Raw genomic sequence first — 16,596 nt, 5'->3', positions numbered from 1 at the left:
GTGCAGACACACTACTCTGCGAGCCGGTGATTCAGCGAATAGCTCTCACACCTCATTTCAACAGGAAGCAGGCCTGGGAGAATAACTTAGTGCACACCTCTCCACAAGTAATGGGTATCCATATTATGCCATATTATCGGTCATTTAAGATTTTCTCTAGCCAACATAATTTGATTCCTCATGCATTACTGTTTTCTCAGGGCACATAATAGATAATAGAGCATTATGTATGTATCTGGTCATTGTCATTATGTATGTATTTGGTTATTGTCATTTTGTATGTATTTGGTCACTGGTTTGCTTAAAAACATCTTTCACCGGTAGATTTGAACATGTCCATGCAAATATTTCTTCTGATCTGCTTTTAATTTGATTTGTTTTGTGGAACGTCTACACCCTTAGCATGTAATAGTTCATCATTAGTAGTAGTAGTATTGGTATTATTATTATTAAAAGTTTATTTGCTAGATTTTTGGCTATTTATATTGAGTGATATGCCACTGTAGCAGCCACTCAGAAACTGTATCATCAATAAAAAAAAATATGAAAAAGAGTAAAAACTGTATTCCTTTTGTTGAGCAAGGGAGAAATAGGGAGAGGAGAGTTTGTCTATGAGGAGAAGCTTAAAAACTGTAAATCTCTCACTGTATGTACACCACATAGGTGGTGAATGTCACCTTAGGGATGCATTGTACAGCATAACTTATTTATTTATTTATAGCATAAGAGTGATTCGGTTTTAAAGGATCACTTAGTGATTTTTAGACCGTAAAAAAAGAGTCCACATAAAAAAAAATCCTTAAATGTGTCATAAATAATTTATGTCTCACATGAGATGGAGATTCAAAGTGTTTTGTAGAGTTACATAGTATGAGTTCCTTGCCATGAGTGCTGCCATGTTTGCAGCCATGTTGGTGTGCATGGCTCAGACCACTGACGAAGAAGAGCTTTGTGCCGGCAGTGGCCACAGCATATTTATATCCACAGAGCAGCGAAGCACAAAACTGTCCATCATTATGAGTAAAGGCTGTTTGATGGTTTTAAGACACGTGGCGGCAAACGTCCTACAAAACGTGCCAGATGACACTTGAAGCGCTCATGCTCAAACGAAGCACTGGAAGACGTCTGTGACACAAACTGCCGTTTCCATGGTACCCAGCTGGACGCATCTCCGTTCAGAAAAAAAGATGGCTGCCGGCTAATATGAAATGTTTGATTTGGCAGAGGAGGAAGAAATTTTGAAATTGCTTTCACAGCAGAGGAGGAGGCAGAGGAGAGAAAGTACTGCTTCAATTTTCCCCAGGAGTTAATTGTTTGTGTGTGTGTGTGTGTGTGTTTCTTTTTTGTGTGTGTCTTTGAAGTCCCTCATGTGATGGTGAAGATATTCAGTCTCTCTTCAAACCCATCCATTGCTTTCCAGCCAACAAATCCTTTAACACTAATATTTTTATTCCCTTTCACCCCCCCCACCCCCCCACCCCCCCACCCCCACCCCGTTTCCATCTCCATGGCAACAGCAGAGGCCTCAGTCCATCCAATCAGTGAACATATAAGACAATAAATGATGGCGTCTGTGACCTTACAAATTCTGCACATCTTTCTGGTCATCAGACGCACGTCTTACTTGCATCAAAAAGCCTCAAATGACCTCTGATCCCAGCATCTTGAGCATCAAAGACGACGATCGACACTTTCACCATCAAAGGAGCTCACCTGGCCTTATAAATGACGGCTTAGTGCTGATTGAAATGGAAACACTGTGGTTAAAAACAACAGCATCGTAATTATGGCAGTAAAGTACTTAATTTGGACCTGTTTTGTTCATTTCTCAGATATTGCACTGCTTTGTTTAAATCAGCTTTTTGTGTGTTTTATGGTGTCTGACTTCAGGGTCTCGTTTGTTCCCTCAGGTCCTCCGGTCATCGTAGGTATGAGCATCAACATAGCAAGCATCGACTCCATCTCAGAAGTAAACATGGTGAGTTTAAAAGTTTTCTTCTTTAATTTACATCTTTCAGCAGAATCAAGCCTTAGTTTCCACACTAAAATTTGCATTCAAGTGGATTTTTTTCAGTTGTTTTCTGCAACAACTGATTACTCAGTCACATTGTAATCAGTAAATTACTGTGCCGCAGCTACCACATGTCTTCTATAGCCTATGCCTTTGCTCTTGCACAGGCTTGAGAGCTGGGAGAAATTCAGGCTGTGTTGTAGGTCCACTTGTGAGACAATTATCCCGAAACTGTGAGACCCTCAAATTACTAATATAATGAAGATGCAGTATGGTCGGATTCTGAGCAATAGCATCATTCTGTCTCTTAGTGCGCTCTCTCTGACGTAGTCAGCTACACTGAGGCCCACTCTTCCCAGATGTTGAAGTACATAGCTGTTGCATTTTGTTTTTCTCTCTCTTGTTATCTCTTTGTCTTTGTTATCTTTTGTCTCTTTGGACAAATTATTTTCAACCCGTTTGAAACCACAGCAGCCTTTGTGTCTAGTGCGTTCTTGATTTGCTTGAGGTATGCGCTACAAAGGTGTTTAAGATGTAGATGGAGAACACATGGTGCCTTTTGATTAGTAATGAGCCAAATATATGAAAAGCTCTCATAAAAATGGGTAAAATATTTCTACTAATGTCTTCCCCCCTTTATGTCAAAATAGTTAAGAAAAGGATAATGTTTTAATGGTTCAAACAAAAGGTAGATAAAAAGCCAGGATGTCAGGTGCTGACAGCTTCCAGAGACAGGACATTGTCCAAAAATATTTGTTTTTAAGTCTTCTCTTCTCTGCCTCATTTTGATTTAGCATGCCTTTCCTCAAGTCTATTTTTGTAATCAGTTTGATATTTAATTACTCATTTGATTGAACTGATTGATTGATTTGTTACTCATTGTTACTGTTTGTTGTTTATGTCATTATTTGCTTATTGTTAAGCAGAAATGGCTTCAAAAATAAATCTGCAGATCTGCTAAGAAAGTCATGTCTGGCGAAATAACTAATTCACATTTGCATTTAGTCCAGTTAGCGATACATCATGGCCCACTTGTATTTTAAGACCATTATACTGAAACTGTGGCACACTAAAAAAAAAAAAAAAAAAAATCAGCATTTGTGAACTATGAATTTTCAGAATTCATGTCTTTGATCATATTTTTATCATCTTTTCTGGCCATTTATTGGTTATAAAATTTTCAGTGTCTTTCCCCTCAGCCTTGTTTTGGGTAAATACTGTATTTCCCGAACCCCAGCCCATTTTACCTTTTGCTGCCTACCTTTTGCGAGGCTGTTACCACGGCAACACAGTAAATGGAGCTGTTGTGTCCTACATGACCGAAAGCAAACTTTTTGATTTTGACGATATGATATGTAAAACTAGGAAAACACTGGCAATGTTCAGGTCTAAGAAATCCAGCTGCGCTTTACTGGCACCGAACCACAATTCACAACAATTAGGAAATAAGAAGACTTTCCATTACATTTAACTTAAATTAAGTACAAATATTGAGACATAACATCTCTCATAAACTGGTTATTGCTGTTATTTTAAAGTCTGATTGGACTGTGCAGGTGGAAAATGAAGCCAGTCTGATGGTGGACTGCTTTGACGTGAGGGGCAATGTGATGTTGGTTGGCAGAGGTTATATTTCTGCATGAGCTTATATTTATTTTTTACCCCATTAAACATTATGCAACAGTGCGGATGGGAAAATTTTCCACTGACACTAGATGAGTTCATAATTGAATATAGGTATTGATTTATGATTTGAGCTCTGTAATCAAATTAGATTCATATTACAGTCATGTCTCACATCCAGCTTTAATTGGCAGTTTGCTCTCCATGCCCGTTATCCACATATGCTCACTGGTCTTTTTTTTTTTTTTTTTTTAGTGTGCTAAGCAGGGAGGTCATCCAGGGCAGCATATAGGGCAGCAGGCCCCTCAGAGCCCATACATTTTCTTTATGTAAGATGAACCATGTCCTCTAGGGGTGCAGCCATTCATTCACAGCATCAGTGCATCGATTATGAAGTGTGCCTCAGCAACAGCATCGATCTGCTAAAAGAAATAACTGGAATGAATCGCTCTGACTTCAGCACTAGCCAGAAAAAAATAAAATAAATGCACCACAGTGTAGTATAGAATAGTCAGGTGATGTTGCATGATGTCTCACAGACAGATGAGCCTCGTTTGCACAGTTTTTACAGCAGCTCATGATTTTCAGCACACCAATTCAGTCGTTTTTATTGCCTTTTGGGCTGATCTAAGTCTTTCCTTCCTCCTAGGACTACACCATCACAATGTATTTCCAGCAGAGTTGGCGGGATAAGCGATTGGCTTATGGCGAGCTGAACCTTAACCTGACTCTGGATAACCGTGTAGCAGACCAGCTGTGGCTCCCTGACACCTACTTCCTTAATGACAAGAAGTCCTTTCTTCATGGTGTGACAGTAAAAAACCGGATGATTCGACTGCACCCTGATGGCACTGTCCTATATGGGCTGAGGTGAGAACAATCTTTAAAATATATAACAAATACAAAGGAATACATTCACACACATCACATGTCTGGTGCAACGGTTCTTAAAAACATTCCTCCTCTGAATATGAGCTAAATCACACTGATATTTAATTTTTTTTTGTTTGAATATTTTTACATTTCATTTTTACATCTGTACCTCAGATCCTAGTTATCGAAGAGTTCCATTTTTACAGTGGGTTTACAAAATGAAAGAGAGCAATATGACATTGGATATTTGGGGTAGCAAATAGCTATTTATTGACTCAAAAAGAGGAGACGTGTACTTTCAAGTGCAAATATTTTACCAAAGAATAATAGTGTTTTTGAGAGTGAGTCTGTTTTTGCTTCGCCACACAGGGTCTTCAGTCCTGTTAGAAATCAGTTTCAGGAGGAAATGTAATTTGTATGGATCTAAATATATATATATATATATATATATATATATATATAATAGCAGTATTATCTTGTTTTTGCTTATATCACATGATAACAATGTTGTATTGTTCTGACACCTCTCTAAACTAATTGCTAACTACACAGTGTGCAGTATTCTGACTTTGTGCTGTACATTCATAAATGCACTGAAACCTCTGGATGGTATTTTACATTTTCATTTTGCAATTTTGCTGTTTTTTTCTCATTTCTAGAAAGACTGAATAGAGCACATGTGGTATAATGTGTAGAATGATGAAGAGGCTTTCATATTACTTATTCCTCCCCCTATCTCATCAGTTTTCTTGAATTCTAGACAAGTAGTCGCCTCATAAACTAGAGCTCTTAGAGAAATGGCAAATAGTTGATTAAATACTTGATCAGAGGGAGCACTAACTACTAGATGAAGTCTTGTGTAAAGGCAACATAGACAGCCACTTAAGGGGACATCAAACTTTTTTTTTCTTAAACACACTCCTGTAACTTGTGTCCTAGCGACCTTGCAGCAACAATGTCCTTCTTCTTCTTCTTCTTCTTCTTCTTCTTCTTCTTCTTCTTCTTCTTGTTTTTTTTTTTTTTGTTTTTTTTTGCCCGAGTCCTCACAGGAGCGATTAACTGATGGATGGGAGGACGGGTGACTGTACCCATACATAGTCATGATTCCCATGAGTTGCTTAGTTTTCTGTGCCTTGATTTGAGGGTGATAGGCCTTAGAATTACATGAGGCAGCAGCAAAGTTATATTTGGTATCATGCAAGATGTATTGTGACAGAATTATTTTTGGTAATCATAATGACATGCACTGAAAGGTAACAAAGTCCCTAAGTGACAAATAATAACTGTTACATGGGTTATTTTTGAGGGAGAGAGGTGTACACTCAATCCAAGATTCTTTGACCCAGAAAGGCTAAAAAAAGGTTCATAATGCTCACCAACTAAATGTCCCAGTTGCATCAGGGTAGCAAACTAGACAATTCAGTCAACAGTAAATGTGTCCAGAGGGACCCCTTTAAAATTTCCCAGGGGACTGCTAAAAGTAAGAAAAGGTCCTGGGGCCTGTTGGAGCCAGATGCTTTGTTTTCACATTCAACGATTTCCTGCTTCTCTTTACAGTAGTCCTTTCAATAAAATGATAAAATAATGCCGATGAAAGCAAAGGAAGAGGAAATGTGCTTGTTTGATGAATAAAATACAATCTTGGTGACAAATTTTAGATCATCAGAAGTAATACGTTGTTCTGACACTGTCCTTATTTACACATCCTAAGTTACTGAATCAGATGCTGACACAAATGGAGATGTGATGCAGAAAAAAAGTTGTTTTTCTCTTTTCTGAGTCTTCAGATTGAGACTAAAGGCCCTGACGTTGTTACTATTTCTACACCTACTACCTACTCCCTCTGCCAACCTTCACACATCTCTCCCTAATCCCTCATTCCTGCACTCAGCTCTACTGTTAGTGCTGCTGTGAATCCCACTGATGTTCTGGGTAAGATACACCTGTACAGATTAGGTTAAGGTTACACTTGGGTGAGGGCTTAAGTCAAGCTTGTTTTAGCAAATGGGCAATAGGACAACACATTTTTATAATCAATCATAGTGATCGCGGTGTAGCTATCCCAGAAGTCTAGTGGGATCCATAATAACACCTACTGTTACCATAAGCCAGGACTATTGAATCTCAGCCACAACTGGGCCAAATAGGAAATGCTCTTGGGGTTTGTGGGCCGCACAAAATAATTTGTCAACAAATAGCTACAGGTAACTCTTACTCTCACAGTATAATGTTAATACATCTATTATTATACTGAATGAAACAGCCATATGCATCTATTTTTTTCCACTTTAATGGTATCATAATAATCAATTCCAGACAGCAGCCAGTCAGTACAAAGAAGTATGGCTTCTTGTAATGCATTGTTAGGCTACATCTAACAAACCAAGCAGACATGGGACCCTATTTTAACTCCACAATCACAATGAGCAGCACTAAGTGCTGTGGCCTTGTGCACGGTTAGAGGGCGTGTCCAAGCTCCCTCGCTATTTTCATTTATCTGAGCGCAACAATGCTGACGCTCACTTAGTGTAAAGAGGCTGGGTGTGGTGGAATATATTAGAGGGGTTTGGAGATGAACTTCATCAGCTTCATTATGTTAGAGGATAATAAATGAATAAATCGAGCATACATGCAATTCCTTATTGATTTTTTCGTAAAGTAACAAATGTAATTAATGCAATAAAGAAAATGCAATCATCTCGCTTTGCAGTTCCTCATTTAAATATAACTTCTGTTTCAGTGCGCCACCCCTCCCAGTCCCGTGTGCAAGATGAATATAGTAAAACACTATCCATCAGACTAGCATTAGCCTAAGTAGGCCTGTAGCCTATGTTAATTTATTTATCATAGGCTATCACGGATTCCAGCCTGATTTATTCGGATGTGTTGTGGGCCATGGAAAATATCAAATGGGCCTTTGATCTGGCCCGCGGGCCACTAGTTGAATGGGTCTGCATAAGCCACAGCAGTAACGGGAACTGGCTGGTGGCATCAAGTCCCAGCAACGTTATGAATCTGTCCTCTAAATCATTTTTCCAGCGATGAGCAGTAAATAGAGCCAGCACATACGAGTCAGTGATGCATTGATATTAAATCGATGTTGTAATATGAGACTAGATTTTGCCTGGGATTTTGAATATTGTAGTATTGTGGTATGTGTTGCCTTTCCTTGGGTTTAAAGGCTGCATTAGGGCATTTTTAAAGGAGTTAATGTTTACATTTTGTGTAAACATGATTAACCATGGTGAGGAAGGAGCTGCTAGGCACTCACTGAGAACTGCACATTATCAGTTAACATAAACCAACATTTCAAGCTATCAAATCAATAGACTTTATAGACATTTATCATTCCCAACATTTTCCCGATCTGGCACCACACCAAGTCTCTCTACCAGAACTTTCTGCACCATCTCCGTCTTGTTCGTTTACAGTGATGGCTCAGCTCTCACACTCTTGGTTGTGATTGGCTACTTGATTATAGAAAAAAAACAAAAAACAAAAAACAAACAAACAAAAAAACAAACATCTTCTAATAGCACCGGGTCCCAGTTCTCATTGGATTCCATGTAAAAAAAAAAAAAAAAAAAAGACACTATGTGTGCTCCCGCCGTTCCAGTCAAGGAATGCAGTTTAAACTTACTCCAGTTGTACTATTATTCTCTACCTTCTTGGTCTGAACATTACTAATGATGATTATTGGTTGATTATCATGTCATGTGTATAAATATCTCAAGAAAACATCAGTAGTCATCCCTACAATATCATTAAGAGATTGATATTTTTTTGTCAGCAATATCATAATATTTGATTTTCTCCATCTTACCTGCCCTACCAGCATGCAGTCTACATGTAATTGTGGTTTCAAGACTTTTATGACCCTCTACTATGCATCCACTTGGTGTTGTTGGAGTGTTTGACTCTGCCCAGCGATAGGGTGAACTTTTCCAGAGTACACAACACACGACTGTAGAAGTAATGCGGTCATCTTAGCTCAATTAATTTGAATACAAAGCTTCTAGCGTTTGACCCCAGAAGATCATCTTCTTCAATGCAGAAGAGTTTCTTCCTTGGGTTTCTTATAAGGACTTTGAATTTATCCCTTGCGCTACATTCCTTTGTGTGGCAGAATTCGAGATGCGGACGTTTCACACAATCACGCTACACACACTGCTGCACCTTGGCTGCACTGGGATTGTAGACGCTCACCTATCCACATCCACTTACTTGTGCTGAAGCTGCTGCTGCTGTTAGTGATTTATTGACTCGATTTGTTTATTGTGCTGTGTTGTACTGAATAGTGTTTAATTGTGTTTAATTTCTGTCTTTACTTTAAAAGCAAGCCAATATCCTGTCTTCTTTACAATAGTTTCTTCATTTCTTACCCACTGATCTTGTTTTGAACCTTGACTGGTTTATTCCCTGTACATACAGTCGCTACGCTATGGCTAATCTAGTCAGCATATCTGTTTGACAACCCTGTATCCTTCTTTTTAAAGACTAGGGACTAAAATGAGTCTATTGTCCATGTTTGGTGGGACTACATAACATAAGCTGATATGTTGAGATGATATGTTCCAAGAAGGTTACGGATTTGACTCATCGTCCTGTTCCCTCCTGTATGGAGTTTGCATTTTGCATTTGTATTTTCTAGCTTTTTGCATACGTTTCCTCAGGATACTCCAGTTTCTTCCCACAGCACAAAGACATGAAAGTCAGTTATATTGTGCGATATCTGTGCGAGTGATAGACTGTCAAACATCCGGGGTCTCTCCCTACTTTACACCAATTACAGTGTTTCCTCTGTATTAATATAGTAATGTGTGCCACAACAGCAAGGAAATTACCACCACTGCTAGAGAAAACGTAAAAATGAAATTTGCATGGCTATTTAGTCTTACTATTATCTAAAGCTAATATAAGGTCACTTCAAAAAGTTCACAAGTACAGTGGTCCCTCGTTAATCGCGGGAGTTATGTTCTAAAAATAACCCGCAATAGGCGAAATCCGCGAAGTAGTCAGCTTTATTTTTTACAATTATTATAGATGTTTTAAGGCTGTAAAACCCCTCACTACACACTTTATACACTTTTCTCAGACAGGCATTAACATTTTCTCACTTTTCTCTCTTGTTTAAACACTCTCAAAGTTCAAACCTTCGTAGAAAAATAAGTCCAGTATTATAGAATGAACGCATTCTGTACTGTACAGGAGACACGGCACGGAGGAGATAGATTGACAATGGTCTACAGTCCCTTAGCCAATCAGGACACAGAACACAATGCACTGTTAAAAAAAAAAAAAACATGCAAAATTGCACTAAAAAAAAATCCGCGAAACTGCGAGGCCACGAAAGGTGAACTGCGTTATAGCGAGGGACAACTGTAATGATGTTTTACAAGTAATAAACACTTTTAGCACTACAGCTTCAATTTGACACATAACATAGACTCAAACAGCAACAGATAAAGGACAAAACTAGTACTATCTCCCCAGCAACCACAGCTGCATCAAACTGCAGAGGAAGCACTGCAATGTGTGCTGGGACCAGCTACAGCCCCCCTGTGACCTTGGCCACATTCAGAACAGGATGCTACCACACTAAACATATTACATGTGCCACCGAGTCACATGTTGTGTGTCATGTGTGAGTAGTATCCCTTTCCCAACATAGTCCTTGAATACTGTAGGAGTCAGCAGTACAGAAAATGAATGTATGAATGAGTGATACTGCTTGTCTCTGTTACCATTCTTTTTTGTGTTTAGCAGTGAATATACTATACGTTATGCAGAAATTTCATTTGCACATAAGGCGAGAGAAATTGGCGTTATAATGTAGCAGGCTTCATAGGTCGCATAATGACAAGTTTATGGGCCAGTAGTGCTTGAGATTGGAGTGAATGGTGTGAACTTTAAAAAAGTTTAAAAAAGTGCACTTCTCATGCAGTTTTTTTATGTGCGCTGTAGCGTTGTCTGGGTATCTCTCTGGATAATCTTACAAAGAGGAGTGTGACGATTAAACTGAATGTGGGTGCAGGTTACGCAGCGGAGTGAGGATATATGCAAGAATCGTAGACTCTGCCCTATTAACCTGTGAGGAGTCTACTGCCTCGCTTTAGTGCGGGTTTCACAGTTAAGATGGTGAGGATGCAAAAGTCCATCTTCATGTAGGCTTATCCACATGCATGATGAACATGTCTCCCAGCAAAGGACAGAAATTACAACTAGTTTCATATACAGTCAGCTGTATAGAGCTCAAAACACAAATAATTAATTGTTTTTTTATTTAAAGCTAACATAGTCATCTAGAAGGCAAACATACTATTTTCTGTTTACCATTCACTTTTCTATACCATTAAGGAAACTCAGATTCAGATTACAGAATTAGAAAGAAAAGAAGACAAGGTTATTGGAAAGTTGAGTGATGCAGCATATCAAAACTGGAAGAAAAAACATGCAGAACTTTCTGACTGCCCAAAGTAAATTTGGCACAGCTTCTCTACACAAGAGCACATTATCCTAGCTATGATCATTTGTGAGGCAAAGCAAACATGACTTTTTCACTAACCTCAGGAAAGGAAGGTTACAGTGTGAGGATTAATAGACATTAACACACATAACCACGCCTACAGTATGTGCTGGACTGTATTTTTGGCTGAACACCCTTGGTCAGTACTCGATTGTGCAGGTCAAAACCGAAGGATAGTCCAATAACTTCACATACGTAAGCGGAAGCTGGACCTTCGTTTCCAGGAGCAAGGTCTTGTTCAGTTTGCAAAACAGATGATATTACCTCTGCACAATGACATTATCACATTGGTTGTGTCATTTTAGCTGTGAATATTCAATCACGCCTTATAATTTGAATTTGTTAACATGGGCGACACAGTGCCTGGAAACGAATTTGTGTTTGTATTATTTTCCTTCAGATGCTCCAGTCTCCGCCCACAGTTCAAAGCCATGCAGGTCAGGTGGATAGCAAACTGTAAAATGCCCATAGGTGTGAACGTCAGTGTGATGAACTGTCTATGTGTGTTAGCTCTGTGATGGACTGGATGCAATGTATTTACTTGTTGATAACCAGCCTCATGAATAATATATCAGTGTTAAACTCATTTAAAATAGTCTATTCTGGTGTGATGTTAGCTTATGAGTAGTTATTTAATGAGAGTTATTTAATGAGACAGCAGTAGGTTATCAAGCAGATAATGTTTTCCAACTTCATTTTTTTTCTCCTGCAGTGGCCATGGCTTGTAATATGTGAATCAGATTACAAGGTATGATTGTGAATGTGCAGCTGAACAAATTCAAGGCAAATATAGGAAACTTCTCCCTTGGAATTAAGATTGGTTTTGAAAAACATTGTTTAAATGGTCATATTTATATACTTAAGAGATTCAAGTTCAAGTTCAACTTTAATTCAAGTCCAATATTACCAGGATTTTCATGCCCACAAGTTTACAAGAAAGACTTAATCTTCATAGCGGGCAAGAATAATACTCCCCAAAAAATCCAGCTGGGAAAAATGGAAGAAATCTTGAAAGGCAACCCCTACATGGCCAGATGACGTAGCATCAATAACAAAGGCTGTTGTTGTGTTTTCTTTCCTGTAACGTGTAGGCAGGAGGGCTGGTCCTAAGACTGCAGGATGGTGGGACTATGTTATTGAAAGCATCAGTTGAAGAAGTCGAAGTCCTGGCTCTGGCATGCATGAGAGGCTGTTTTTCTGCAGCTCAGTGTTGAGATGAGAGCCCGAGTGATTGTTCACAAACTGACTCTCCAGTTTTGTGCTGTACTGGGACGTGGGAGCGCTGATGGCTTTGTTGAGCTGGGCTTTCGCCAGGTGGAGTTCCTCTCTTCCCTGCGAATCTGCTCCCTTTGATGCTCCTCGGTTTATTAAACCACTGTGGTAGTACAATGATCTTCTTTGGTAAGCAAGAGATACAAAAACGGATACAGGAGCAGACTGTGTCTGTGTAGGTGTAAAATCTATTGCTCACATGTCTGAAGGCCTCCCTGTCTGTAGTGCTGAGCTTGCCTCTGGGATCTACCTCCAGATTGCTTTCAGCTGTTGCGTAATGCTGGCACTAACTGCACCAGCGCATGGTCAGAACTGCCAAGAGTAGCCTGTAAAAATGAATGGAGTACACCTTTAATGGTAAATTAAAAGGATTTTTTTTCCTCAGGTGTTAAGCTGCTAACAAGTTGTGTGTTTTGTTTGTCAAATTACAAAGACAGTAAACATAACATTGGCAAGCAATCACAGCCTTTCTAGCCTTTACCTCTGATGGTTTATGCTCGATTTCTTGATACTAACATCAGTAATAGCCTGAGTAGCCAAGCCATCCCACACCGAGTATGATGACCAATGAGATCCAGATTATTTGAGGGATTCCACCGAGACTTGTGCACTTACAAATATTGGATGAGCGATGTAAATTTAGACATGAATAAATATTGAAGAAAAGTAAGTACTTAATATTTTAGTGAATGACTCTTGTACTTGTACAACATTTCTAATTGTGTAAAATGGTTCACTTCTCTTCCTTGCACAGCCCTAGTATGTTGGGTGTAAAGATACAGTATTTCTCGGTCAGTTCTTGCAGGCCCACTCTTCTTGGTGAGGCTTATGTAGACTGAAAACTAAACTAAAAGAGTATCATCATGGTGTTAGGCCTACATATCATTGAAAGACTTGGCCACAGTAACACAGCAGGTGACCCAAAACAAGTTTGTAACAAGCCATAGTCTTTCTTATGCCTGTCTTCATCTTGCATTGTCTTTTGTCAGCATTGAAGTGTTTCATGTCTACTGTTTACTATTCTAGCTGCTAAGAAGAAAGCAAAAAAAAAAAGAAAAAAAAGAAAAAAGTCATAATAAGCCTTATGATCATTTATAAATCATTACATATGAATTAAAGGGTAGTTAAGAGGTGGCCAAAAAGGATATGACCTATATCAACTGATAACATGCCTTCCTACTACTACTGAAACACGTCTCTCTTTATCACTGTAATTATTGCAAGGTGCTTTAGTAATTATTGACATTTTATGGTCTGTTGATAGTAGAACCAATTATATAAAAATATGTCTAACTTTATGAGAGGGCAAACTACCAATACTAGTCTAGACTCCTCCTGTCTCTGCTGTGACCTTTTACCTTGTTGGTTTTTGCTTCTTGGTGATTGATAACTATTGATAATCCGACAGCCTGGTGGTGGAAGACAGAGAGGTCTATATGTGTCTAAGATAGTGCATCCTCTGTGTATGGTAATGATAAAATTAATGTTCTTCTTTATGCTAGTTTTAGCAAACACCTATAAGTACTTAGCTTCAATATTGAAGGAAAGGGGGCTGGATGAGAGTGGGTATGCCATTGGAGATATATAAATTGGGCACCTCTTATTGAAGATATTTCACTGAGTTAGTCCGGCGACACAAACCTGGCTTCACATCATCTCACTGTCTCTCTATGCATCCGCTCTCAACACTGCTCCCATTGAATTCCTCTGTATCTTCCGTACACCACTCTGACAGCTCACCAGTCCACAACATCTCACCCATATTTGGATGAAGACTGTAAGCCAACATGCTTAGGCATAGCCCTTAAGGCTTTTTAACCTTTTTTGACTGATGTTTTTGAACATTTGCAACAAGAAGTGCACCATGGACTGTTCTTTTAGAGAGATCAGACTTTTTGACTAGAAACAACGGCTCTTATTCTGTCTTTTGCCATTGAGTTTAACAAGCAGCGGCTGCTTCGGAAGCTGTCTTTGCAGCCTGATGCATGCTCTGGCCGCCAGCTCCTGAATCCTGAAGGAAACCGGTGCTAGGAGTAGCAACAAATCCCGTTAGGTGTGCCTTGGCTCACTTACTTTATGTCCGCGTCTTTCTCTCAGGTAAAGGGTGAGGTGAAAAGACTGCTGTGTTGGACTGCAGTGCAAAGTCAGGTCTTAGGTTGGTGCTGACTGTCTCTGGCGGGACTGTAAGTTGCTGACCCAAATCTGCTTACATTTCCAAATCCCGGGCCGTTTAGCTGTCCTAACTCGTGCTTACTCCATGATGATTCTTTCCTGACTTGTTAACTGTCTCATATAAAGCCTATTTGACGTGCAGTGTTCTCTCTGCCAGTGGGTAAAGAATTCATTTCTTTTCACTTACATTCAGTTGCCGCTGCCAGGGACGTCAGAACTTTGTTGGATTGCCAAGTGTATTGTCCACGAGGAAGACTGCAGCATGTCTTTCCTGTTCATGAACACAGAGGACATGTAGGATATTGCCACTGCTTGAGGTGTCAGAGTAATGGCAGCACATGATAGGATGTCCCGTTGATAAACTGTAGATGCTTCCTTGTTAAGCTTTTACCTCTCCACATTTTCCAGGTTCATAGATTGTCTCTGTTTTGGCACGCATGCTCACTTCATTTCATTGATCGCTTTGCTACAACTTCCGTCATTTCTGTTTTTTTTTTTTTTTTTTTCATTTTGGATTATACCAAAACTGAGGCCACCACGAGCCCACTTGCTAGTGCCAGAGCTGCACTTCCGTTTTGTGTTTAGATCCTGTGTTTGGGACAGCACAAGCTAATCATTCTATCTACCCTCTCGATCTTTGTTATGCACTCTCAGAATTAAGCCACGTAAGTCAGGATGTCAGCCCAGACCATACAACTTGAGCTTGCCTGTTAACACTGACCCTTCCATGCACTCAAAACCTCTTATCATCTTCTGTCCTAACCTCCAAATCCTCTTTTGTTTGGAAATAATGTTTGTTTGTTATGAACATTGTCATAAGCCTGATATTCCCACTACACTGATGTATCAGGTTGTGGCAATTTCCTCTCTAAGTAGTTTGAGCATTTTGCACTATTACAGAGCAAAAAGGCACATGGCATATTTAACCTGAACTGAATTATTTTCTGCAAACCTTTTTCCATGTGCACTTTGAGTTCACCCTGCTCTCAGGTATTGTTGGAATCGGCTGTTTGTCAGTGAAGATCAAGTGAAATCCTTGGTGGACAAAATGATTGCACTGCCTGCATGAACTGTAATTTAGAGATATTGTATTATCATTTTATTTCCAAAAGTGCATACATACATACATAGCAATTTGAAATTAACTCTTGAAATTACAATTTAATACAGAAGTTATAGTTTATAATAATTCTGTGTTCATTTGGACAAGGGTGGAAGTGCTTTCATTCTTACAAATGTTCCAAAAAAGTATTGTTTATCATCAGTATCAGTAATTTCAGATGTTCTTCTGCGAGTATACAACATTTCAAATCCAGTGGATCATGGGATCCTGCAAGTTCACTCTTATTCGACCCTACTGGCATATCCAACTGCACAGAGACCGTATTTCAGTTTAAGTTAATTTCTATGTTTGGTAGTTTTAGTGTAGCTCCACAATATTTTATCTTCAGAAAACCTAAGTCTTTATCCTGCTTGGACCCAGCCACTGCATTTGTGTCCTCTGTGGTGGACATTACAGATCTGGAGCGGTATCCTCCAGACTGCATGCTGTCATGAAAGTTCTTAATGTCCCTTCGAGAGGACAACCTAAGCTTTACAGAGATGTCACATGTTTGTGCGTCAGATGTGATGAACTTGAGACAGATGGTGCAAAAGATGGTGCCTGGTAACTAACTGTTGACATTTAATGGAAGAAAAATTCTCATGTCCTAAAATATCACGTTGAATTATTTTTTAGTAAAATATGTGTTATCACCTGATGAATGTATGCAGTGAGATTTTAGAGAATTTGAACTTTTTGAAGCATGCAACACAAACCTATTTTATGTCACCTATAGCAGATGCTGCGTCAAATAATTTCTGTTTTTGAGCATCTGCACATGGAGCTTATTCCCATTGGTTTTAATGGAGGACTTCAACAAGGATAGTTAACGACAGCACATGTGCACAAGTACACACACACACTCACACACACACCTTCATCCAGGAAACACACACATATGTCTCTGCAGTAGAAATATGTGTGCAAGAATCACGAAGAATCACAGCAGTGGGTTGTCGCAGCCGGAAACGATGCTCGATGTGCAGCTACAGGCGGAGCTCAAGAGCCTGGAGCTTC

At 39.3% G+C, this 16,596-nt stretch overlaps 1 protein-coding gene across 1 annotated transcript in view; it reads left to right on the top strand.

Annotated features, from left to right (window-relative positions):
• The window catches only part of gabrb4 (gamma-aminobutyric acid type A receptor subunit beta4), a 78,622-nt gene that overhangs the window by 47,429 nt on the left and 14,597 nt on the right, over positions 1-16,596 (top strand). The window contains exons 3-4 of the mRNA XM_030068768.1: positions 1,911-1,978; positions 4,284-4,504. Of these exons, the coding sequence (XP_029924628.1) occupies positions 1,911-1,978; positions 4,284-4,504 (289 nt within the window). The remainder of the gene's footprint in view (positions 1-1,910; positions 1,979-4,283; positions 4,505-16,596) is intronic.

This window comes from Myripristis murdjan, chromosome 14, assembly GCF_902150065.1.
Source record: "Myripristis murdjan chromosome 14, fMyrMur1.1, whole genome shotgun sequence".
NCBI lineage: Eukaryota > Metazoa > Chordata > Actinopteri > Holocentriformes > Holocentridae > Myripristis > Myripristis murdjan.
Note: the sequence above shows the minus strand (reverse complement) of the source record. Positions and strands in the feature narration are given on the sequence as shown.